Below are 25,627 nucleotides of genomic sequence, written 5' to 3' on the forward strand. Positions count from 1 at the left end.
TCTCGAAAGTCGAGACAGGGACGTAGACCGCCATCTTTTTTCTTTACAAAAAAACCTTTCCGCCACAGGTGAGACTGAAGGACGTATGTGTCCCTTGCGAAGACTTTCAGCAATGTAATCCTTCATTGCTAAGCGCTCAGGGCCGGATAAATTAAACAGATGGGCTTTGGATAATTTAGCCCTCGGGACTAACTCAATAGCGCAGTCAAAGGGTCTATGTGGCAGCAACATCTCAGCCTCGCTTTCAGAGAATACATCTTCAAAGTCTTTCAGGTACTCCGGAATACCTTCCAGCTCGACAGATGACACAGACACAGATTTAGCAGGTTCAACCAGCAGTGCAGATTTATAACATAACTTAGAATCATTAAACCCCCATTTAACAATCTCCCCCGTTTTCCAGTTAATAACTGGGTTATGACATTGTAACCAGGGCATGCCCAACACCAACCCTGCTGGTAGATTATCCAGAACTAAACAACTCAACTTTTCCAAGTGAGCAATGCCCACTCTGAGCGAAAACAAATCAGACATGAAAATTCCCTCTTTTGTGAGGGGAGAGGAGTCAATGGCCACCACCTTGATCAGATTGATGGATGATCCGCAGTCCACGAAGGCTTTAGAGGAAAAAGAACAACCGTCCACCAACAGTTCCACATGAAGCAAAACCTTAGAAAACGAGGAAAAGGGTACCTGAGGGTCTTAGTAGTCTCCCCACTGACTTCCCAGACCTAGTCATTTCCCGCCGACCGGGTCAAGGACGGGCAGTCAGGACACTCCTTTTTCCAATGTCACACTTTACCGCAGTAGAAGCACAACTGCTTTTCCCTCCGGTATTTTCTCTCCTTTTCCTTCAGGGAGAGATCGCCTACGTCCATGGGCTCAGAGACAATCTCTTTTCCACTGGGGAACAATGGAGTCTCCACCTGCATCACCCCCCTGGCCTGCAACCTGCGGTCCATCCGGATGGCTTGGGTCATGGCGTCCTCGAGAGAGTTAGGTGGGGGATGTAACGCCAAAGCATCCTGCAGCCGCTCGGACAAGCCTCTGCGAAAGAGTCCTCAGAGCGTGGCATTGTCCCAAGACATCTCTGCGGCCCAGCGGTGGAACTCAGTACAAAATCACTCGGCCGAGTGTTTCCCCTGACAGACGCTCATCACCATGTCCTCTGCCAATTGCACTCGATCAGGCTCGTCATATATGTGCCCGAGGGCCTCAAAGAATGCATTCACCAACACTCTCTCAGGGGCAGTGGCAGGAAAGGAAAATGCCCAGGCTAATAAAGACATGATGACCCCTACCTTCTGACTTTCATCCCCAGAGGAGTGTGGTCTCAAAGTAAAAAAAAGTTTGCAACCCTCCATGAAGATCCTAAACTCCTTTTTGTTCACAGAAAAGTAGTCAGGCAGTTTAACAGGTGGTTCCAGGGACCCCAGGACAGCATCACTCGCCCCAGCCCCCAGAGAACTGGCAGATAAAGCCCCCCCCATACCGTCTCAGAAACCTGCCGCTGAGAACGAGCAAGACCTTGCTGCTCCAGGGATAAACCCTGAAACATCAGACTCAGGTTTTTCATCTGTTCAGACAGAGACTGTATGGGATCCATAACTCTCTGCAACCTGCCCCGACTAACTTAATGGTCAGTTATAATATCACGGTCCGGTCAGCACCGGCGGACAGCCACGGCTGAACAGGGACTCACCCACACTGCAGAGGGGCTCGATGTAGGCTACAGCGGGGAAAACTCCGGCAGACAGGACCTGGGACGCCAAAGTTAGCAAGCAGCACAGGACCTACGGTCTCATGACTGAAAGGGGCGGGGCTTAGCGTCCTGCTGCAGAGATACTGCAGGACACAGCTATAGGACTCCTCATGTCAGACAAACGGGGGTCATACATAGAGATAGCAATACAGTACCAAGGATGAGACAGAACGGATAGTCGGGGCCAGACAGTGGGCAAAGCCAAACAGACATAGAAGGTACAAAAACAGAATCCAACAAGCAGTATCCAGAGAACAGACTGAGTCAAAACCAATGTATCAGGCAAACAAGAACACAGCACAAACACACTCAGGGGTCAACACACTCTGCAAAGGACGAAAGTATAACTGACGGGGATTGGCGCTTCCTGGGGCTATAAGAAGCTCTCCCCGAACCAAGGAGAGGCCACAATAATAAGCCCCAGGTGTGCAGGTAAGAGCCTGCACTGGGATCATAACATTAACCCCTGGAGTGCGTCTACCAGTACTGGGCTCCAGACATTAACCCCAAGCGTGTGGGTCCAGTCCGCACTGGGATCATGACACCAGCAAACTCACCTGTCCTTAACCCCATAAACAGTCTATTGGGTATTGTCATGAGGTAGATGAGTCACCAGACCCAACAATGCAGATGAGCTAAATGCTGCTTTCAAAGCTACCTGGGCTTCCATAACACCTCAGCAGTGCCACAGGCTGATCGCATCCATGCCACGCCGCATTGATGCAGTAATTGATGCAAAAGGAGCCCTGACCAAGTATTGATTGCATTTACTGAATATTAGAGATGAGCGACTTTGCCTTTTATCTGGTCGAGTCGGGTCGAACGCAATTGGCCGATTATCGTGAAAAGTCGAAGGACGACTGAAACACGAAACTCAATGCAAGTCAATGGGGAAGAAAAGTCGGCAGTGAGTGGAGGACAGGAAATACACCTACAGGGCCCATTTTAATGCCAAAAACATCAATTCTTATTACTTAAGCTTGTCAACCTTAATATACTTTATAATAATAGGCATTGAAAACTGGGGGTTATTTGGCTAAAGCTGTGGGGGGGTAGGGCTGGCTCCAGATTTTCGTGGGCCCAGGGCCAAAGAGTGTCACTGGGCTCCTTTAACACATGCCACAATTCATGATCCTCTGATACGGCAGAGAAATATCGGTATAGTGCAATGAAAAATACTTCACTTCTTACATCACATGACTGATATCCATTTTAAATTCTCCAATAGCTCCAAAAATGGACAGTATATTACTCCATACAGTATTATGGCCACCACATAGTGCGCCATACAGAGTAATGAGGCCCATATATTTCTCCATACAGAATCATTGGTCCCATATAATGTTCGATACAGTATATGATAAGCTCCACATAATGCCACAGTATATGCTGGTCCCCATGGATGAAGCTCCACTGTCTTATGGACCCAAATAATGCTCCATATATAATGGGCCCCATTTCTAATGCTACAGTGTATAATGAGCCCTGTAAATGCTGCTCCAGTGTCTGATGTCCCCCATTTGGAAAGCTCCAGCATATGATGGGCCTCACAGATGATGTTCTAGTGTACGATTGGTCCAAATAATGCTCCATATATAATCTGCCCCATTTACAATGCTCCAGTATACGATGGGCCCCATGGATGATGCTCCAGTAGCTTATGGGCCCAAATAATGCTCCATTTGAAAAAAATTTATTTTTTATTTAAAAAATAAATATAAATTCAATGTCATTGTTGACATATACAAACAAAAATACTCCCAAATATATTTTGATTTTAACAACAACTAACCAGACATTTTGAGGCAACAATAAAATTTTTTTGGATTATTGTGTGGAAGCGGCCAAGGTGTTATAAACGTACACCATGTCTAGTTAATGTCAAAAATACTATGGTGACCATTGAAAAATTATGGCAGATACTGGTACTCTGGGGTATAGAGATAGTTTGCCTGGGAGCTGCCAGAGTCAGACTGGTTATAGTAATTTTGGTGGTTCATTGGTGGCCTGTACTCCACTGGTCGCTGCTGTTGGGTGGGTGGTGTAGGGCGGAAGAGGCCAAAAACGCCCATTAAGATAATGTTATAGGGAGCAATGGGAGCAGGGTCCTGTGAAGCAGTTAGTGACATCTGCACCATGCTCATTAAGATCGACTGCCTCTCCAGTGTCAGAGCTTGAGCTTTACTGGATCCTTTAATTCCAAAGAAATCAAATTCGTCCTCAGTGGTCGTTTTTCTAATCAAATCGAGCGTTTCAGATGTTGCCTTCAAGGTGGTGTCCTGGTGTTTCTTTTTTGTTTGGCTCTCCAGACACTGGAAAGGCAGGATTTTTTGGTCCACTAGCTTTAAATCTTTAAACCCCCATTGAACAATCTCCCCCGTTTTCCAGTTAATAACTGGGTTATGACGTTGTAACCAGGGCATGCCCAACACCAACCCTGCTGGTAGATTGTCCAGAACTAAACAACTCAACTTTTCCGCGTGAGCAGCGCCCACTCTGAGTGAAAACAAATCAGACATGAAGAGAATTCCCTCTTTTGTGAGGGGAGAGGAGTCAATGGCCACCACCTTGATCGGAACTTTAAGCCTAGCTGACCCTATCTTGCAGCGTGTGACCAATTGAGAGTCAATCAGATTCATGGACGATCCGCAGTCCACGAAGGCTGTAGAGGAAAAAGAACAACCATCCACTAACAGCTCCTCATGAAGCAAAACCTTAGAAAATGAGGAAAAGGGTACCTGAGGATCTGAGTAGTCTCCCCGCTGCTGCTCCAGTGTCTGATGTCCACCTTTGGAATGCTCCAGTGTATGGTGGGCTCCATATATCATTCTCCAGAGTATAGTGCTCCCCAAAAATTGCTCCCAACCTTTAAAACAATTAATTAAGTCTCCTCGCTAGGGAATCCCTGTACTCTGGACTCCTCGTCGTCCCTATCTTCCATCTCTCTGCACTTGGACTGTTTAGGCAGAGGGCATACAGACATGAATTCATCGTGCTTAATAACCAGAATGTCACTGTCAGGAAACGCGGAAGACGTCACGGCGGTGGAGCAGGGAGAGGTAAGTATTTCAACTTTGCAAGTACTGTGATCCTGAGCAAGCAGGGGGGGCCCATTTGCTGGCGACGGCACTGGCACAGGGCCCCTCATAGTACGGCGGTGTGTCTGACAGCGGGTGGCCTCCCCTCCCACCGGCAGAGACACTTTTGCGTACTATGTTGGGCCCTGTGCCAGTGCCATCACCCATGAGTATGCCCCCCACCTGCTCAAGGAACCTGCACTTTCATCTGCACCTTCCTCTTTGTCACCGTGTAAGGTGGTATAGTATGTGGGAAGGGGAACCTGAGTTTCATCAGGGTCCGATTCTGGCTTTGTAGAGTGCGAGGGGAATGTAGTGGTCTGGGTCACTGTACCAGCAGAATCATCTAGCAGTGGCTGGGCATCAGTACACTTGTGGTGCCCCCAGGAGTACGGTCGCCACAGTGGCATTACCTTCCTCCTAGGGAGTGTGATGTCATGCTTGGGAGCAACAAAGGATCTCTCTAGCAGTTAAACCAACACAGAACACAGTTCCCACTCCAGGCCAGCAGGGAGACTTCTGAACCTGACTGCTGAGGAGCTGCTCTCTGTAGTCGGGAGGAGGGAAGTTAGGGCAGTCTGTGAAGGGAAGGGGAAGTGTGTGGACGTGAGAAGGGGAGCTGGAGGATGAGCAGAGTTAAGGCTCACTCCTAGCTGGAGCGCATGGTCCGGATTCCGGTCTCCGAGTTTGTAGGGACACTGACGGTCCTGCAGCAGAAACCGGAAGACGTAGCAGCTGTAAATGCTCTGTTCCCAACTAAGGCTCGGAGGCCCCAGCATCGACGTGTGTGAGCCAGAAGGAAAAGGCTACGGCTGCCTGCCATACGACAAAGTTTGAAAAGAGAGTCAACAGGGGGAACTTCAGTGAACTCAGTACTGCGAGTACCTCAGATAAGCGCTAGAATGGAGGCCACACTACCTATCTGCAGAGAGAGAATTCCTAATTTGCTTCCAGGCTGACCAACTCCTTCTCCATCTGTACTCTTGGTCCTGGATGGCACTTGCCAAGTACAGGTAAAGGAACTGCACGACTGTGTCTGTCTTCTTTGGCTGGTTTCACATTTGCGTTTTTTAGCGCTGGAAAAAAACGCATACGTGCGCATGCGATTTTTCCCCTATATTTAACATGGGTGCGCATACATGCGCGCTTGTAAGCGCATGTATGCGATTTTCATGCGCTGCGTTTTTTTGGGGTGTGCGTTGGTATTTTCCAGACGCTGCATGTTGCATTTTTTGGCCCTGGAAAAAAGCGCATGCGCACGTATGCGCACGTTTTGCGCTAAAAATGGCCATTATAGCCTATGGATGCGCATACGTGCGCACTGGCATGCGCAGGTATGCGATTTTTTAGCGCTGCGTTTTTTGGGTGGTGTCCACTTTTTATCCTAGTTAGAATCTTCTAAAGTCAAAAAAAAAAAGTCTATATAAAGGAGGTGCCTGCCAAAACTCTGCCACTACTACACTGAGAGATTGAAGAGCAGACAGTCAACCAAGAACCCATTATATCAGCGAAGAATGTGAGTATATTACATTATATGCCTGTCCTTTTAAATTATGTATGTACTAATGATTTTTATTATTTTTACATGCAGTATGTCTTCAGAATCAGAGTATTCCCCATCGCGGCAGGAATTGGCGCAAGCAGACCGTGAGGTGATTATTTTCGTGCATCTGGTAAGTATATCTGCTGCTTCTCCAAATCTCTTACGTTTTTTTCAACTTTCTTAAGACATCGTCATCATCATCTGCGGACGGCACTAGTGAGGGCGAAGAGCAGGAGCAGCGAAGCCAAGTCCCGGTGGTGATACGGAATGTAAGTATCAAATGATTTGTAATGTTCTTTACTTTTTATCTTCTATTTTTACTCATTTTTTTGTTTCTTTTTTTGTAACTTTTTATTCAATTTAAATTTGATTATTCTAATGAATGTGTTTTGTCTAGGTTCCACAACGGGATGAAGACGTCTACCTGGATAATGAGCAGCTCATCAGCCTGGTCCAGGAGCGTTCGCCGTTGTGGGACAGCCGTGACCGGCTGTACAAGGACAATGTGGTGACCCGGCGGCTATGGAATGAGGTGGCCGCAGCGTTGATGGATGGCTGGGACAGCGCCACAGCATCCTCCAAAAAGGCGTTTAGTGAGTATTTCCCTGCTCTGTATTGTGCCGCAGTGACTGTTGTCCTTGACGGCACTGTTGGGTTTCGTGCTAGGCGTATTCTAGCAGGAAACCCAACAGTGTCATCGGGGTCTACAGTGACTGCTTTGAGTATTGTATTGCTACATTGTGCCGCAGTGACTGTTGTCCTTGACGGCACTGTTGGGTTTCGTGCTAGGCGTATTCTAGCAGGAAACCCAACAGTTTCATCGGGGTCTACAGTGACTGCTTTGAGTATTGTATTGCTGCATTGTGCCGCAGTGACTGTTGTCCTTGACGGCACTGTTGGGTTTCGTGCTAGGCGTATTCTAGCAGGAAACCCAACAGTGTCATCGGTGTCTACAGTGACTGCTTTGAGTATTGTATTGCTACATTGTGCCGCAGTGACTGTTGTCCTTGACGGCACTGTTGGGTTTCGTGCTAGGCGTATTCTAGCAGGAAACCCAACAGTGTCATCGGGGTCTACAGTGACTGCTTTGAGTATTGTATTGCTAGATTGTGCCGCAGTGACTGTTGTCCTTGACGGCACTGTTGGGTTTCGTGCTAGGCGTATTCTAGCAGGAAACCCAACAGTTTCATCGGGGTCTACAGTGACTGCTTTGAGTATTGTATTGCTACATTGTGCCGCAGTGACTGTTGTCCTTGACGGCACTGTTGGGTTTCGTGCTAGGCGTATTCTAGCAGGAAACCCAACAGTGTCATCGGTGTCTACAGTGACTGCTTTGAGTATTGTATTGCTACATTGTGCCGCAGTGACTGTTGTCCTTGACGGCACTGTTGGGTTTCGTGCTTGGCGTATTCTAGCAGGAAACCCAACAGTGTCATCGGGGTCTACAGTGACTGCTTTGAGTATTGTATTGCTACATTGTGCCGCAGTGACTGTTGTCCTTGACGGCACTGTTTTTTTTTATCAACAGTGGACAAAGTCCGAACACGTTGGCGTTCGATCAAGGACCGCTTCAACAGTGATGTTCGTGCTGAGGGCCAGGTTCGCAGTGGATCTGCGTCAAGGACCAGAACTAGATACCGTCACTATCACGCGTTGCAGTTCCTAAGACCGGTCCTTGCCACAAGATCGTAAGTATTATACATTTTGGGTTTTTATTTTTATTAATCTGTGTTTTTCTAATCCACAGCTGATGCTTCTTGTAAAGGCATGGTAGTAATGATTTTCCTTTCTTCCACAGCACCTGGAGCAGCACCCTGCAACCTGGCCCTGGAGCGGTCCTTCCTCGGACGTCCTCTGACCCGTCCCAGCCATCCGACAGCCAGGAAGCACCTTGCAGGTCAGCCACACACACAGCTGGTGACCAGGAAGCTGGGCCATCAGGTGTTCCCCTGTCCCAGGTCTCTGCCACTGGTTATGCGGGCACTACCCGCCAGCGGCAGAGGGCCTTGGACAGGAATGTCTTGCCCGAGTTTATGCATTTGAGCGAGACATTTAATTCCAGCCTCAAGTCACTGTCCGACAGAGTTGAAAGCGGTTTTGCACTAATGGAACGTGGTTTTAACCACTTTGAACACCGCTTCAATTCTGTAGAACAGCGCCTTGACCGTCTGGAGGCCGACCTCAACAGACCAGCACACCATTTTTTTAGTAAGATTGAAAAGGGCATGGCGGAACACCTTAGTCCTGATCAACAGCTGAATGTGCTGCAGGCCTGCAACAATGCTTTCTTGCAGGCTATGCAGCATAATCGGTACGGTCAGCAGTCAGTGGTGTCCTTTCCACCTGTGCCACCATTGACTCGCTTCACCTCACTACCGACTTGTGCTGCATACCACTGCACGGACACCTCTATTCAAAGCCAGGACACCCACCGTTACACCACCACAAGTCTGAGTGCAGCTGGTCACTTCACCGACACCACCATGGCAAGCGCTGCTCCTGTCTGGAGCACCACCGCCAATCCCATGCATGCGTGGAGCTCAGCCACCACTAGGCAAACATGGAACAGCCCTGCCGCTACAACAACATGTAGTAGCCCTGCCACCACCACTCTGCAAACCTGGGCCATCACTGCCGCCACCAGTCCTCCTGCAAGGACGAGCACTGACAACGAAGAGCAGCATCAGCCACCTCAGCAGCAGCAGCCAACTCAGCAGCAGCAGCCACCTCAGCAGCAGCCGCCACCTCAGCAGCAGCAGCCACCTCAGCAGCAGCCGCCACCTCAGCAGCAGCAGCAACCACCTCAGCAGCAGCAGCCACCTCAGCAGCAGCCGCCACCTCAGCAGCAGCCGCCACCTCTGCAGCAGCAGCCGCCACCTCAGCAGCAGCAGCCATACCAGCAGACGGGGGACCTACATTCCATATTTGCCCCTACTTCAAGGCGAAATCAATCAAGGCGGGCATTGGGCCAAAGTCGGTCCAGGCACACAAGCCTACGGCGACATGCCATTACAACTAATGTAACTGAACAGATTTCCTCTCCTACAAGTGTTCCAAGTTTAATTCCCTTAACTGGACTACCTTCCCCCACAAGTTTTGTTGCCCCTTCCCCTCAAACACCGTCTTCAACTGCAAGTGTTGCATATTCCCTGCACACCCCCAAATTGAAACCATCTGCCCCCAAACGCCGTAAAAAATAATTTTTAGTTTTTTTTTTGTGATAAAAAATAAATTTACATTTGTGGTTCACCATTAATAAGTTTCATTAATGTTGTTTGCGCCGCTCACACACACTGATGGGTAAATACATGTTAAAAACCAACCCAAGGGCTAGTATAGTCATATGTGAAATAACATGGACTAGTATAGTCATTCCAAGGCCTAGTGTAATAACTCTAGTTTGACCAAATAGAATCTGGTTTCATGAAAAACAAACTGTTGAAACTTGTCTAAAAAATAAGTTTCTTTCTAGTTTCACCAGTTTGTTTTTTGTGAAACAAGATGCTAGTTGTTAAAAATCGAGTTATTACAGTAGGCCTTTGTATGACTATACTAGGCCGTGGTATTTCACATATTACTATACTACTAGCCCCAAGGCCTACTATACTCATATTTGAAATACCACGGCCTAGTATAGTCATTCCAAGGCCTAGTGTAATAACTCTAGTTTTACCAAATAGAATCTGGTTTCATGAAAAACAAACTGTTGAAACTTGTCTAAAAAATAAGTTTCTTTCTAGTTTCACCAGTTTGTTTTTTGTGAAACAAGATGCTAGTTGTTAAAAATGCTAGTTGTTAAAAATCGAGTTATTACAGTAGGCCTTGGTATGACTATACTAGGCCGTGGTGTTTCACATATTACTATACTACTAGCCCCAAGGCCTACTATACTCATATTTGAAATACCACGGCCTAGTATAGTCATTCCAAGGCCTAGTGTAATAACTCTAGTTTTACCAAATAGAATCTGGTTTCATGAAAAACAAACTGTTGAAACTTGTCTAAAAAATAAGTTTCTTTCTAGTTTCACCAGTTTGTTTTTTGTGAAACAAGATGCTAGTTGTTAAAAATGCTAGTTGTTAAAAATCGAGTTATTACAGTAGGCCTTGGTATGACTATACTAGGCCGTGGTATTTCACATATTACTATACTACTAGCCCCAAGGCCTAGTATACTCATATTTGAAATACCACGGCCTAGTATAGTCATTCCAAGGTCTAGTGTAATAACTCTAGTTTTACCAAATAGAATCTGGTTTCATGAAAAACAAATTGTTGAGAATCTGGTTTCATGAAAAACAAATTGTTGAAACTTGTCTAAAAAATAAGTTTCTTTCTAGTTTCACCACTTTGTTTTTTGTGAAACAAGATGCTAGTTGTTAAAAATCGAGTTATTACAGTAGGCCTTGGTATGACTATACTAGGCCGTGGTATTTCACATATTACTATACTACTAGCCCCAAGGCCTACTATACTCATATTTGAAATACCACGGCCTAGTATAGTCATTCCAAGGCCTAGTGTAATAACTTGTAATGGAGCAGATTACATGAGCAGATTACATTCATCCACTCAATGCTGACTTGTATTCCCCATGGACTTTCATTGGGGTGGGGTTTTGAGGGTTGTGTTTTGAGAAAATCACATACTTTGTTTTAAACTAGTTGCACAATTTTCTCTTGAAAAAAAATGGTTTCCTGATTCATGGCCTGCAGCTTTGCTCATTCCAATATATTTCACGCAGACTAGCAATGCTGCATTTTAACTCGTATGTGTATTTACCTGCCCAGGTGTGTGAACATAACAAAATTCAGTTATACATGGGAAGTTTTTTAATTAATTGGAGTTTAAAAAATATAGTGCACTCAGTAATGGTATCAAATAAGGATTTTTATTACCATAAACAACAACATTACACCATTTCATCTTGCCAGTGCACCCGTCCTACATCAGAAATAAAGTAGGCCGCAAATTTGTCCCTCATTTGGCCAACTTCAACGGATGACCTGAGAGTGTGCTGAGTGAATTCAGGCAATGGGTTAGGAGCATCATCGTCCAGTTCAAAGGTCGGGTGCTCTTTAGCCATCACAAAGTTATGTAGAACCACACAGGCCTTCACCACCTCATCGACTGTTTCAAGTTTAAGATTAATGGCCGTGCCCAGAATTCGCCATCTGGAAACAAGAATCCCAAAAGCACACTCGACAGTTCTTCTGGCCCTGGTCAGCCTGTAATTAAAAATTTTTTTGGTGTGGTCCAAGTCCCGGCTGGAGTAGGGTTTCAGTAAGTTTCCGCACATTTGAAAAGCCTCATCGCCAACCATTACAAAGGGCAGTGGCGGAGCTTCGGTGTGAGGAAGAGGCCGTGGCATAGGGAAATTAAATTGGTTGCCATACAACCTCCGGCCCATGTCTGAGTTTTTAAAAGCCTGCGAGTCATTACCACGGCCAAATGCTCCAATGTCCACTGCTACAAACATACATCCGGCATCCGCAATTGCAATGAGTACTATTGAAAAGTACTTTTTGTAATTATAGTACTCAGATCCCGTTCTTTGGGGTTTGATGATCCGTATGTGTTTCCCATCAACAGCTCCCAAACAGTTGGGAAAATTGCATACTGTCCAGAATTTGTCAGCAATTTCCATCCACTTTTCAGCGGTGGGCAGGGGCATAAATTCTGGGCAAAGAACATTCCAGAGAGCCCGGCAGGTGTCAGCAACAATTCCAGACAAGGTAGAGATTCCAATACGGTACTGGAAGTGTAGTGAGGATAGGGTTTCTCCAGTCGCCAGGAATCTGTGAACAGACAAAGAAGTAAAATTAATATTTATGTATATTATTTTTAAAAACTATAAAAAAAAATATTAGTACATTCACGAAAACTAATTACCCAAGGTTTTGAATACTAAATTTACAAAAAAAAACATCAGACCACACCCCTTTGTTTTTAAAACATACCGTAATGTCACCAGTAGCCGTTCCTCAGGAGGAATCGCACGACGGAGCTGTGTGTCCTGTCTCCGGATGGATTGTTGGACACGAGCAAGCAAATCCATGAAACTTTCGTGGGACATCCGGATATAATCAGTAAATTTCTCCGGGTTTGCACGTAGCTCGCTGTAGAGGGTGTGGTATGCCCCACGGCTCTCCCGGAGTTCAACAATCGGATGTATCCACATACGCCGCCGTCTTCGCTGCCTCTCTCTCTTCCTTTGTTCATGGCAAGCAACTGCATACGCCTGAGCCATCGCGATGTCCAAATCCAAGTTGAAGTGAAAACTCTTCCAGCGCAGATCCATGGTCACGAGAAGAATCAAGCAAATGTGAAGAATACTGTAGACAGGGTCTATATATATTAACATACCACACCCACAATGAAGTCCCATTGGTCTTGTGTGTTGTTGAATGGTTGTTTTTTCTTTTTTGTGGGGTTTTTCCAAAATCTGTAAAAAAACGCAAACGCACAAAAAACGCATACAAACGCGCAAAAACGCTGCGTTTTTTTCCTGCATGCGCATTAAAATGCTGGAAAAAAACGCAGCGTTTGTATGCATTTGTATGCGTTTTTTTAATGCGTTTTTTTGCGGGAAAAACGCGCTGCAAAAAAAAGCAAGTGTGAAACTAGCCTTTCTCCTGCGCCTGGCGCACGGCTCTGCTACATCCTGCACTGCACACCATCTACCAACTCTTTCATCTGCCCTGCGACTACGGCCCTACCTGTGCAGGGCTTCTACATCTTAGCTGCACCACAACATCTGTCCCAGAGAAGCGACACTGCAGTGCTGGTCAATCTGATCAGAAACCACAGGTGGCATCACGTATCATTCACCTATAAATGTTATTCGCCCCTTTACATGACGCCCAGGGCCACGGACCGGGTCACCACCATGGTGACACATCCCTCTGAGACACCAGCCCAGTACTGATTAACCCCACTGCCCTGGCTGGCGACCCACACTCCATGTCAGATTCATCTTTGACTGGGTAATTCACAATTTGATTTGATAACCCAGGCATGGTATGTGAGAAAGAGCTACATGGACTAATGTGAAGTGTGGCCTGCTGCATCATTCACTTTTGGTGGGGGTGAAGGACACAAGGAAAGGGGTTCTTCCTGACCAGGAGCCAGCACTTGATGACTCAGTGCTTGCATTTTTTGAAACTTCAGAAGAGGAGGGCATATTGGCTGTATTCTGTTTCGGCAATGTAAGCCAAAACCAGTTCCTGAAGCTCCGGCTTTAAAAGCGGTTTACCTACTCCCAGAAAAGGGGAGCCTTTGAGGCCTTGTGGAGCCAGACAATGACGCAGGCTCAAAACCTCCTGCCTTAGGTGCTATTGTGCTTTTGCCACAGCCAGCAGATGCACCACCACCACCATCAGTACCAACTGGCAACCCCCGCCCACTTCCACGGCCTCTTCCACCATACTTCCTCATTTTTGGGAAAATGTACCCAAAATACCACCAGCTATATGGTACTGTAAAACAAGGTACAAGGTGTATATAGTATTGGGGAGAATTTGAATCTCCCTAGAGATTTTAGGAGGCTGAACTATTATCTCCGGCCCACTATAGATTACACCTCAATGTAACAGGCTGAAATTGGCTGGTGTACGACAAGGTACAAGGTGTATATAGTATTAGGGAGAATTTGAATCTCCCTAGAGATTTTAGGAGGCTGAACAATTATCTCAGGCCCACTATAGATTACACCTCAATTTAACAGGCTGAAATAGGCTGGTGATGACAAGGTACAAGGTGTATATAGTATTGGGGAGAATTTGAATCTCCCTAGAGATTTTAGGAGGCTGAACTATTATCTCAGGCCCACTATAGATTACACCTCAATTTAACAGGCTGAAATAGGCTGGTGATGACAAGGTACAAGGTGTATATAGTATTGGGGAGAATTTGAATCTCCCTAGAGATTTTAGGAGGCTGACAATGATGCTCTCAGTCGAAGTATGGACGCAGGCAGCCTAATAAGCAGGACTGCTGCACACAAAGTGTGGAAAAATGAACGCTTGGTAACTGTGCTTTTAATAAAGCAGTTTGCACAGCAGTGTGCAAACAGCAATTCAGCTATCAGGGAGCCTTATAAGGCAGCCTAATAACCAACAGAACTGATGCACAAAAATATAGCCTCCCCTGTCACTGCACACAAACTGTTGTGTTGTACAGTGGAAATCGCTACCAGCAGAAGCAGTTTTTTTGTTCTTCTTCCCTGCCTAGCGCTCTCCCTTATTTAGAATCAGCAGCAGCAACCTCTCCCTAATGCTAAGATCGGCAGAAGTAAGATGGCGGTCGTGTGCATGACCTTTTATAGCCCCTGTGACGCCACACAAAGCCAGCCAATCACATGCATGCCCTTCTCAAAGATGGTGGTGACCGATGCCCATGTCATCGCTTTGCCCACAGTGTGCGTCCTCCATCATTGGCTGAAAAAGGGCGCTGGAAGCATCATTTGAAATGCAACTTTGGCGCTCTGGTCACCGACCTCATGGCCGACCTCACACTATGGTCGGGTTTCGTTTCATGAAACCCGACTTTAGCGAAAGTCGGCGACTTATGAATTTGACCGACCCGTTTCGCTCAACTCTTCTGAATTTACATTTCACTAGACCAACATTTCGGATTTTAAAATCATTTTTCAAGCTGGTGTTATAAAGTTTTCTAATTTACTGAGATGACTTTTGGGTTTTCAATGGCTCTAAGCCAAAATCATCAACATTAGCAGAAATAAACACTTTAAACAGATCACTCTGTTTGTAATGACTCTATATTGAAGAACTGAAATAAATTAACTTTTTGACGATATTCTCACTTTATGAGAAGCCCCTGTACACATATATAACTCTATAGTGTGCAAGGTGTTTTAAAACTTTTATTAGTAACACATGTAAATGTAACAGTTTACCAGTTTTTGCCCTCCCTTTAGTCCAGGTATTTTCCCGAGTAAGTCATTTTTTTTGTGTGTTTCTGTTTTTAAATCCGTCATATGGTTCCAGAGATATGGGCCTTTTTTTAACCATTGCTAACTTTTATGGCCTTTCACATGGGGATGTTTGTCAAAAGATAATTTGTCAGGGAAACCGAAAAAGCTTGCCCCCATATACTCTGGTAAGCAATGCTTACTTGGAAAAGACCATAAAAATTAGCACCAGATAGAAAAGACTATTTTTTTAACCATTTTGGAACCATATGTCAGATTTCAAAAAAGCAAAGAAATGGCATACTCAGAAGAACAGTATGAATAAAATAAGAGCAAAAACTGGCTACTTGTGACATGGTGACAGGTCTTTTTAAGCAATTCTGTGAAATAAACAACCTAAACTGTAGGCTGAGATATTACACTCATTGTACCTGCATACTGTACATTGTATGTGAATGAGGATTACATAGAATTACTTAGATTGGATACAATTGTATCTTTGTACCTACTCCTCAGATAAAGCAGAAATAGAAGCAAATAGGGTTTCAGTGGCAGTATGGAAATAATAATGTTTTCTATTCACTATAAGGAAACATCATAAAATAATAAGGTTGAATAATTTAATTATATAATAATTCAGAATTATTTATCTAAAAAAACTATAACAAAAATGCAGTTTTTATATATTTTATTTATTAATTAAAAAATAATAGTTACATCTCAGATATTTGTTCCTTAATATGATTGATTAAAAAAAAATATTTACCAGTATGTAAATCAATGAACTCTCTCACATGATTCAGGTTTGGGTTGTGCAATCCAGGTATACAAGAAGTTTCTGCATAATAGCAGTTTAGAGTTACTAAATCTTTGGGAATAAAGTGAACATTCTAAGGTCACCAGGAAACAGCGGAGTTCCAGATTGCTAAAACCAAAGAATACTAAAATCTTCTGATAGTGAATAGAGGTTGTCATAAAAATAGGTAAAATATAATAATTTCTCCTATACAAGCCTTCATCATGTACCCGATGAAGGCTTGTATAGCCGAAACATGCTGCTATAGTGCAAGGAGGAGATAACCCTTATTCCTCCGGCAGCCTTGCTCTTTCAGGTAGCACCGATTTTGTTTTAGTCACTGCTCTGTGTATAGAGAGTGGTGGCTGTATTAGAATCGGCATTAGAGCTGGCTGTCAGTAAGTGCCAAGGGCGCAGTTATAGCCTCCACTTTCTATACACACAGTGGTGACTGAAACCGTTCAGAGTACAAATAGTATAATTGCATAGCATGGATGCATGGGACAGGGCCTGGGGCAGCATTTCTAGCTTGAACATTGCTTAGCAACAGGTGGATGAGAAAAAGGTGTAGGCCTGGTACTCCGAGAGCCCTGGCAAATTCAGACAAGTCACATAAAGGAGACCCAACTTGGAGTCAAAACATTTCCAAAAATTAGGGGCAGACACAATGACAAGTGGAATCAATTAGTCCACAGTAGAAATTTAATAATGACGCAGCAGCAGTCAGCCATGGGCCATGCATGAGGTATCAGGGTCTGGGTCAGCATTTAGAGCATTGAATTTAAGTTTAAATTAAGATGAGGTGGGTGAGGGACAAGTGTAAGCCTGCTTTGAAGGGTGTCCTGATACCTCAAGCAACAGCTCAAAATGATTTTCTGTTAAGCCACACTCAGGAGGCAAAATATCAGCTTAATAGACTACTATTTTTAGAAACATTCAACCCCTTTCTGACAGATGACATACTATCCCATCCATATGCCCTGGGACTTAATTCCCAAGGATGGGATAGTACATCATCATAGATCAGCGGCACTCACGGGGGAGCGCCGCTGATCGCGGCCAGGTGTCAGCTGATTATCACAGCTGACACCCGGCACTATATGCCAGGAGTAGTCACGGACCTCTCCCGGCACATTATCACCTGGCACACTGCGATCAAACATGATCACAGAGTATTGGGGGCATATGGAAGAATTACGTAAGGAAGGGGCTGCCTGCGTGCTTCCCTGAGAAGCTCGGAGAAACGCAATGTGCTCGCGTTGCTCCGAGGGCCTCCTCTCTGCAGTCCCCCGGATCCAAGATGGCCGCGGGGGCCTTCAGGGTCCTGCAGGGAGGTGGCTTTCTCCGTGCCTGCTGAGAGTAGGTGCTGAGAAAGCCTCCTGCAGATCCTGTCAGATCGTTGATCTGACACAGTGCACTTCAAAGTGTCAGATGAGCGATCTGCACTATGTAGTAATGTCCCCCCCCGGGACAATATAATAAAGTAAAAAAAACACACACGTGTAAAAATAATTTAAAAAATTCCTAAATAAATTTTAAAAATCCCTAATAAATTATTTTTTTGTAAATAAAAAAAACAATAAAAGTATACATATTTAGTATTGCCGCATCTGTAATGACCTGCCCTATAAAACTGTCCCAGTAGTTAACTCCTTTAGTGAACCCCTTCAAAAAAAAACATGACAAAAAACAATGCTTTATCATCATAACGCCGAACAAAAAGTGCAATAACGCACGATCAAAATGACGTATATAAATAAACATGGTGCCATTAAAAACTTCATCTTATCTCGCAAAAAACGAGCCTCCATACAGCATCATCAGTGAAAAAATAAAAAAGTTATAGCTCGCAGAATAAAGCGATGCAAAAATAATTATTTTTTGTATAAAATTGTTTTCATTGTATAAAAGCACCAAAACATTAAAAAGGTATAAATGAGGTGTCACTGTAATATCATACTGACTCGAAGAATAAAACTGCTTTATCAATTTTTCCACACGTGGAACGGTGTATGCGCCCCCTCCCAAAAGAAATTCATGAATTGCTGTTTTTTGTTAGTTCTGCGTCCAAAAATCTGAATAAAAAGGGTTAAAAAAAAGATAGGTGCTCAAAAATGGTAAATAGGGGGGGAAGCCAGCACTGCTTAAGGTTAGAACGCATAAATTGAAGTGCATATGCACATAATATCCAGCTGTATTCAAAAATGAGATATTTGGCAAAAAAATTGATCAATTCAATTGAGCCACCCCGCCGCGCCAAGGCAATCTCATGTGGGGGGTCCTACTCTACATTTATAATAAATACTGTGCCATTACGGCCTCCTAAGAGCATGACCACATCAAGTGCAATCTGTACCTGAACATTGCTGGATCGCTCCCATGAAGCCAGATGAAGCAAGTGCAGATGATGGCCAACCAGGTCTGAACACAGACATATCAGGATTGACCTCCACACATTGCCCAACCAGCAAACATAGATGAAGGGCGATGTTGGCCCAGACACAGGTGCACAATTAAATAAAGCTTGGGGCAGGGTGGGGCTGCCGTGTGTGTGCACAGCAGCCTAGATCCATCATAATGAACACAGAAAAATTTATAGCAGACATAGCCAAGCGTGCACGGCAGCAGTGGTGGTGAGCCACAAACCAACAACAAGAAAATAGGGGGGGAAGCCAGCACTGCTTAAGGTTAGAACGCATAAATTGAAGTGCATATGCACATAATATCCAGCTGTATTCAAAAATGAGATATTTGGCAAAAAAATTGATCAATTCAATTGAGCCACCCCGCCGCGCCAAGTCAATCTCATGTGGGGGGTCCTACTCTACATTTATAATAAATACTGTGCCATTACGGCCTCCTAAGAGCATGACCACATCAAGTGCAATCTGTACCTGAACATTGCTGGATCGCTCGCATGAAGCCAGATGAAGCAAGTGCAGATGAAGGCCAACCAGGTCTGAACACAGACATATCAGGATTGACCTCCACACATTGCCCAACCAGCAAACATAGATGAAGGGCGATGTTGGCCCAGACACAGGTGCACAATTAAATAAAGCTTGGGGCAGGGCGGGGCTGCTGTGTGTGTGCACAGCAGCCTAGATCCATCATAATGAACACAGAAAAATTTATAGCGGACATAGCCAAGCATGCACGGCAGCAGTGGTGGTGAGCCACAAACCAACAACAAGAAAATAGGGGGGGAAGCCAGCACTGCTTAAGGTTAGAACGCATAAATTGAAGTGCATATGCACATAATATCCAGCTGTATTCAAAAATGAGATATTTGGCAAAAAAATTGATCAATTCAATTGAGCCACCCCGCCGCGCCTGTGCACCTGTGTCTGGGCCAACATCGCCCTTCATCTATGTTTGCTGGTTGGGCAATGTGTGGAGGTCAATCCTGATATGTCTGTGTTCAGACCTGGTTGGCCTTCATCTGCACTTGCTTCATCCGGCTTCATGGGAGCGATCCAGCAATGTTCAGGTACAGATTGCACTTGATGTGGTCATGCTCTTAGGAGGCCATAATGGCACAGTATTTATTATAAATATAGAGTAGGACCCCCCACATGAGATTGCCTTGGCGCGGCAGGGTGGCTCAATTGAATTGATCAATTTTTTTGCTAAATATCTCATTTTTGAATACAGCTGGATATTATGTGCATATGCACTTCAATTTATGCGTTCTAACCTTAAGCAGTGCTGGCTTCCCCCCCTATTTTCTTGTTGTTGGTTTGTGGCTCACCACCACTGCTGCCGTGCACGCTTGGCTATGTCCACTATAAATTTTTCTGTGTTCATTATGATGGATCTAGGCTGCTATGCACACACACGGCAGCCCCTCCCTGCCCCAAGCTTTATTTAATTGTGCACCTGTGTCTGGGCCAACATCGCCCTTCATCTATGGTTACTGGTTGAGCAATGTGTGGAGGTCAATCCTGATATGTCTGTGTTCAGACCTGGTTGGCCTTCATCTGCACTTGCTTCATCCGGCTTCATGGGAGCGATCCAGCAATGTTCACGTACAGATTGCACTTGATGTGGTCATGCTCTTAGGAGGCCGTAATGGCACAGTATTTATTTTAAATATAGAGTAGGACCCCCCCACATGAGATTGCCTTGGCGCGGCGGGGTGGCTCAATTGAATTGATCAATTTTTTTGCTAAATTTTTCATTTTTGAATACAGCTGGATATTATGTGCATATGCACTTCAATTTATGCGTTCTAACCTTAAGCAGTGCTGTCTTCCCCCCCTATTTTCTTGTTGCTCAAAAATGGTACCAATAAAAACATCAAATCATCCCACAAAAAATAAAACCCCACATGACTCTGTGGGTCAAAATATTGAAAAATTATAGCTCTCAAAATGTGGTGATGCAAAAACTATTTTTTGCAATAAAAAGCATCTTTTAGTGTGTGACAGCTGCCAAACATAAAAACCTGCTATAAAAAACACTATAAATAGTAAATTAAACCCCCCTTTATCACCCCCTTAGTTAGGGAAAAATAATAAAATAAAAAATGTATTTTTTCCATTTTTCCATTAGGGTTAGGGTTAAGGTTAGGGCTAGGGTTAGGGCTAGGGCTAGGGTTAGGGCAAGGGCTAGGGTTAGGGCTAGAGTTAGGGCTAGGGTTAGGGTTGGGATTAGGGTTAGGGTTGGAGTTAGAATTGGGGGGTTTCCACTGTTCAGGTACATCAGGGGATCTCCAAAAGCATGGCGTCTGATCACAATTCCAGTAAATTCTGTGTTGAAAAAGTCAAACGTTGCTTCTTCTCTTCCTAGCTCTGCCATGCGCACAAACAGTGGTTTCCCCTCACATACGGGATATCAGCTTACTCAGGACAAATTGCACAACAGCTTTTGGGGTCCAATTTCTCCTGTTACCCTTGGGAAAATAAAAAATTGGGGGAAAAATATAATTTTTAGTGGACAAAAATATGATTTTTTGTTATTATAGCTTTACGTTATAAACTTCTGTGAAGCACTTAGGGGTTTAAAGTGCTCACCACTAGAGATGAGCGACTTTGCCTTTTTTAGGGTCGAGTCGGGTTTCATGAAACCCGACTTTTGCAAAAGTAGGGTCGAACGAAATTGGCCGACTATAGGGAAAAGTCAGAGGCTGACTGAAACACAAAACCAAATGCAAGTCAATGGGGAAGCAAAGTCGGCAGGGAGAGGAGGACAGTAAGCATACCTACCGTGCCCATTTCAATGCCAACTACATCAATTCTTATTACTAAAGCTTGTCAACTTTAATTTACATCATAATAATAGTTACGCATTGAAAACTGGGGGTTATTTGGCTAAAGTTGTGGGGGGTAGGGCTGGCTCTAGGGTTTCGTGTGCCTTGGGCCAAAGAGTGTCAGTGCGCCCATTTAACACATACCACAACTAATGATGCTCCGATACGGCACAGAAATAAAGGTATAGTACAATGACAAATACTTCACTGCTTACATGACATGACTGATCTATTTTAAACTGCACAATAGCGCAAAAAAGGACAGTATATTACTCCATACAGAATTATGGCCACCACATTCTGCGCCATACAGAATAATGAGCCCCATATATTTCTCCATACAGAATAATTGGTCACATATAATGTTCCATACAGTATATGATGAGCTCCACATAATGCTACAGTATATTATGGTCCTTATGGACGATGCTCCAGTCTGTTATGGGCCCAAATAATGCTCCATATATAATGGGCCCCATTTCTAATGCTCCAGTGTATAATGTGCCCCATAGATGCTTCTCCAGTGTCTGATGTCCCCCATTTGGAATGCTCAAGCATATGATGGGCCTCATGGATGATTCTCCAGTGTATGATGGGCCCAAATAATGCTCCATATATAATGGGCCTCATTTCTAATGCTCCAGTGTACAATGTGCCCCATATATGCTGCTCCAGTGTCTGGTCTTCCCCAATCTGGAATGCTCCAGTATATGATGGGCCTCATGGATGATGCTCCAGTGTATGATGGGCCCAAATAATGCTCCCTATATAATGGGCCCCATTTCTCATGCTCCAGTGTATTATGTGCCCCATAGATGCTGCTCCAGTGTCTGATGTCCCCAATCTGGAATGCTCCAGTATATGATTAGCCTCATGGATGATGCTTCAGTGTATGATGGGCCCTAATAATGCTCCATATATAATGGGCTCCATTTCTAATGCTCCATTGTATAATGTGCCCCCCAAAAATGCTGCTCCAGTGTCTGATGTCCCCAATCTGGAATGCTCCAGTATATGATGGGCCTCATGGATGATGCTCCAGGGTATGATGGGCCCTAATAATACTCCATATATAAGGGGCTCCATTTCTAATGCTCCAGTGTATAACGGGCCCTGTAAATGCTGCTCCAGTGTCTGATGTCCACAATCTGGAATGCTCCAGTATATGATGGGCCTAATGGATGATGATCCAGTGTATGATGGGCCCAAATAATGCTCCATATATAATAGGCCACATTTCTAATGCTCCAGCGTGTAATGTGCCCCATAGATGCTTCTCCAGTGTCTGATGTGCTCCATTTATAATGCTCCAGTATATGATGGGCCTCATGGATGATGCTCCAGTGTATGATGGGCCCAAATAATGCTCCATATATAATGGGCCTCATTTCTAATGCTTCAGTGTATAATGTGCCCCATAGATGCTGCTCCAGTGTCTGATGTCCCCCATTTGGAATGCTCAAGCATATGATGGGCCTCATGGATGATTCTCCAGTGTATGATGGGCCCAAATAATGCTCCATATATAATGGGCCTCATTTCTAATGCTCCAGTGTACAATGTGCCCCATATATGCTGCTCCAGTGTCTGATCTTCCCCAATCTGGAATGCTCCAGTATATGATGGGCCTCATGGATGATGCTCCAGTGTATGATGGGCCCAAATAATGCTCCCTATATAATGGGCCCCATTTCTCATGCTCCAGTGTATTATGTGCCCCATAGATGCTGCTCCAGTGTCTGATGTCCCCAATCTGGAATGCTCCAGTATATGATTAGCCTCATGGATGATGCTTCAGTGTATGATGGGCCCTAATAATGCTCCATATATAATGGGCTCCATTTCTAATGCTCCATTGTATAATGTGCCCCCCAAAAATGCTGCTCCAGTGTCTGATGTCCCCAATCTGGAATGCTCCAGTATATGATGGGCCTCATGGATGATGCTCCAGGGTATGATGGGCCCTAATAATACTCCATATATAAGGGGCTCCATTTCTAATGCTCCAGTGTATAACGGGCCCTGTAAATGCTGCTCCAGTGTCTGATGTCCACAATCTGGAATGCTCCAGTATATGATGGGCCTAATGGATGATGATCCAGTGTATGATGGGCCCAAATAATGCTCCATATATAATAGGCCATATTTCTAATGCTCCAGTGTGTAATGTGCCCCATAGATGCTTCTCCAGTGTCTGATGTGCTCCATTTATAATGCTCCAGTATATGATGGGCCTCATGGATGATGCTCCAGTGTATGATGGGCCCAAATAATGCTCCATATATAATGGGCCTCATTTCTAATGCTTCAGTGTATAATGTGCCCCATAGATGCTGCTCCAGTGTCTGATGTCCCCCATTTGGAATGCTCAAGCATATGATGGGCCTCATGGATGATTCTCCAGTGTATGATGGGCCCAAATAATGCTCCATATATAATGGGCCTCATTTCTAATGCTCCAGTGTACAATGTGCCCCATATATGCTGCTCCAGTGTCTGATCTTCCCCAATCTGGAATGCTCCAGTATATGATGGGCCTCATGGATGATGCTCCAGTGTATGATGGGCCCAAATAATGCTCCCTATATAATGGGCCCCATTTCTCATGCTCCAGTGTATTATGTGCCCCATAGATGCTGCTCCAGTGTCTGATGTCCCCAATCTGGAATGCTCCAGTATATGATTAGCCTCATGGATGATGCTCCAGTGTATGATGGGCCCTAATAATGCTCCATATATAATGGGCTCCATTTCTAATGCTCCATTGTATAATGTGCCCCCCAAAAATGCTGCTCCAGTGTCTGATGTCCCCAATCTGGAATGCTCCAGTATATGATGGGCCTCATGGATGATGCTCCAGTGTATGATGGGCCCTAATAATACTCCATATATAATGGGCTCCATTTCTAATGCTCCAGTGTATAACGGGCCCTGTAAATGCTGCTCCAGTGTCTGATGTCCACAATCTGGAATGCTCCAGTATATGATGGGCCTAATGGATGATGATCCAGTGTATGATGGGCCCAAATAATGCTCCATATATAATAGGCCCCATTTCTAATGCTCCAGTGTATAATGTGCCCCATAGATGCTTCTCCAGTGTCTGATGTGCTCCATTTATAATGCTCCAGTATATGATGGGCCTCATGGATGATGCTCCAGTGTATGATGGGCCCAGATAATGCTCCATATATAATGGGTTCCATTTCTAATACTCCAGTGTATAATGGGCCCCGTAAATGCTGCTCCAGTGTCTGATGTCCCCAATATGGAATGCTCCAGTATATGTTTGGCCTCATGGATGATGCTCCAGTGTATGATGGGCCCAAATAATGCTCCATATATAATGGGCCCCATTTCTAATGCTCCAGTGTGTAATGTACCCCATGGATGCTGCTCCAGTGTCTGATCTGACCCATTTATAATGCTCCAGTATATGATGGGCCTCATGGATGATTCTCCAGTGTATGATGGGCCCTAATAATGCTCCGTATATAATGGGCCCCATTTTTAATGCTCCAGTGTATAATGAGCCCCATAAATCATGCTCCAGTGTCTGATCTTCCCCAATCTGGAATGCTCCAGTATATGATGGGCCTAATGGATGATGATCCAGTGTATGATGGGCCCAAATAATGCTCCATATATAATAGGCCCCATTTCTAATGCTCCAGTGTATAATGTGCCCCATAGATGCTTCTCCAGTGTCTGATGTGCTCCATTTATAATGCTCCAGTATATGATGGGCCTCATGGATGATGCTCCAGTGTATGATGGGCCCAGATAATGCTCCATATATAATGGGTTCCATTTCTAATACTCCAGTGTATAATGGGCCCCGTAAATGCTGCTCCAGTGTCTGATGTCCCCAATATGGAATGCTCCAGTATATGTTTGGCCTCATGGATGATGCTCCAGTGTATGATGGGCCCAAATAATGCTCCATATATAATGGGCCCCATTTCTAATGCTCCAGTGTGTAATGTACCCCATGGATGCTGCTCCAGTGTCTGATCTGCCCCATTTATAATGCTCCAGTATATGATGGGCCTCATGGATGATTCTCCAGTGTATGATGGGCCCTAATAATGCTCCGTATATAATGGGCCCCATTTTTAATGCTCCAGTGTATAATGAGCCCCATAAATCCTGCTCCAGTGTCTGATCTTCCCCAATCTGGAATGCTCCAGTATATGATGGGCCTCATGGATGATGCTCCAGTGTATGATGGGCCCAAATAATGCTCCCTATATAATGGGCCCCATTT

At 44.7% G+C, this 25,627-nt stretch overlaps 1 protein-coding gene across 1 annotated transcript; it reads left to right on the forward strand.

Moving 5' to 3' along the window:
* Positions 1-7,897: 7,897 nt before the first annotated feature.
* On the forward strand, positions 7,898-9,582 carry LOC141055730 (uncharacterized). The gene is made up of 2 exons (XM_073552419.1): positions 7,898-8,070; positions 8,181-9,582. Exon 2 carries the CDS (start codon positions 8,416-8,418, stop codon positions 9,580-9,582), a length of 1,167 nt encoding a protein of 388 aa, XP_073408520.1. The 5' UTR covers positions 7,898-8,070; positions 8,181-8,415.
* Positions 9,583-25,627: the final 16,045 nt, after the last annotated feature.

This window comes from Dendrobates tinctorius, unplaced genomic scaffold (genome assembly GCF_039654945.1).
Source record: "Dendrobates tinctorius isolate UK_male_01 unplaced genomic scaffold, ASM3965494v1 ptg000191l, whole genome shotgun sequence".
Classification (NCBI taxonomy): domain Eukaryota; kingdom Metazoa; phylum Chordata; class Amphibia; order Anura; family Dendrobatidae; genus Dendrobates; species Dendrobates tinctorius.

Coding starts and splice junctions, on each gene's coding strand:
- LOC141055730 (XM_073552419.1), top strand. CDS start 8,416: ATGCATTTGAGCGAGACATTTAATTCCAGCCTCAAGTCACTGTCCGAC.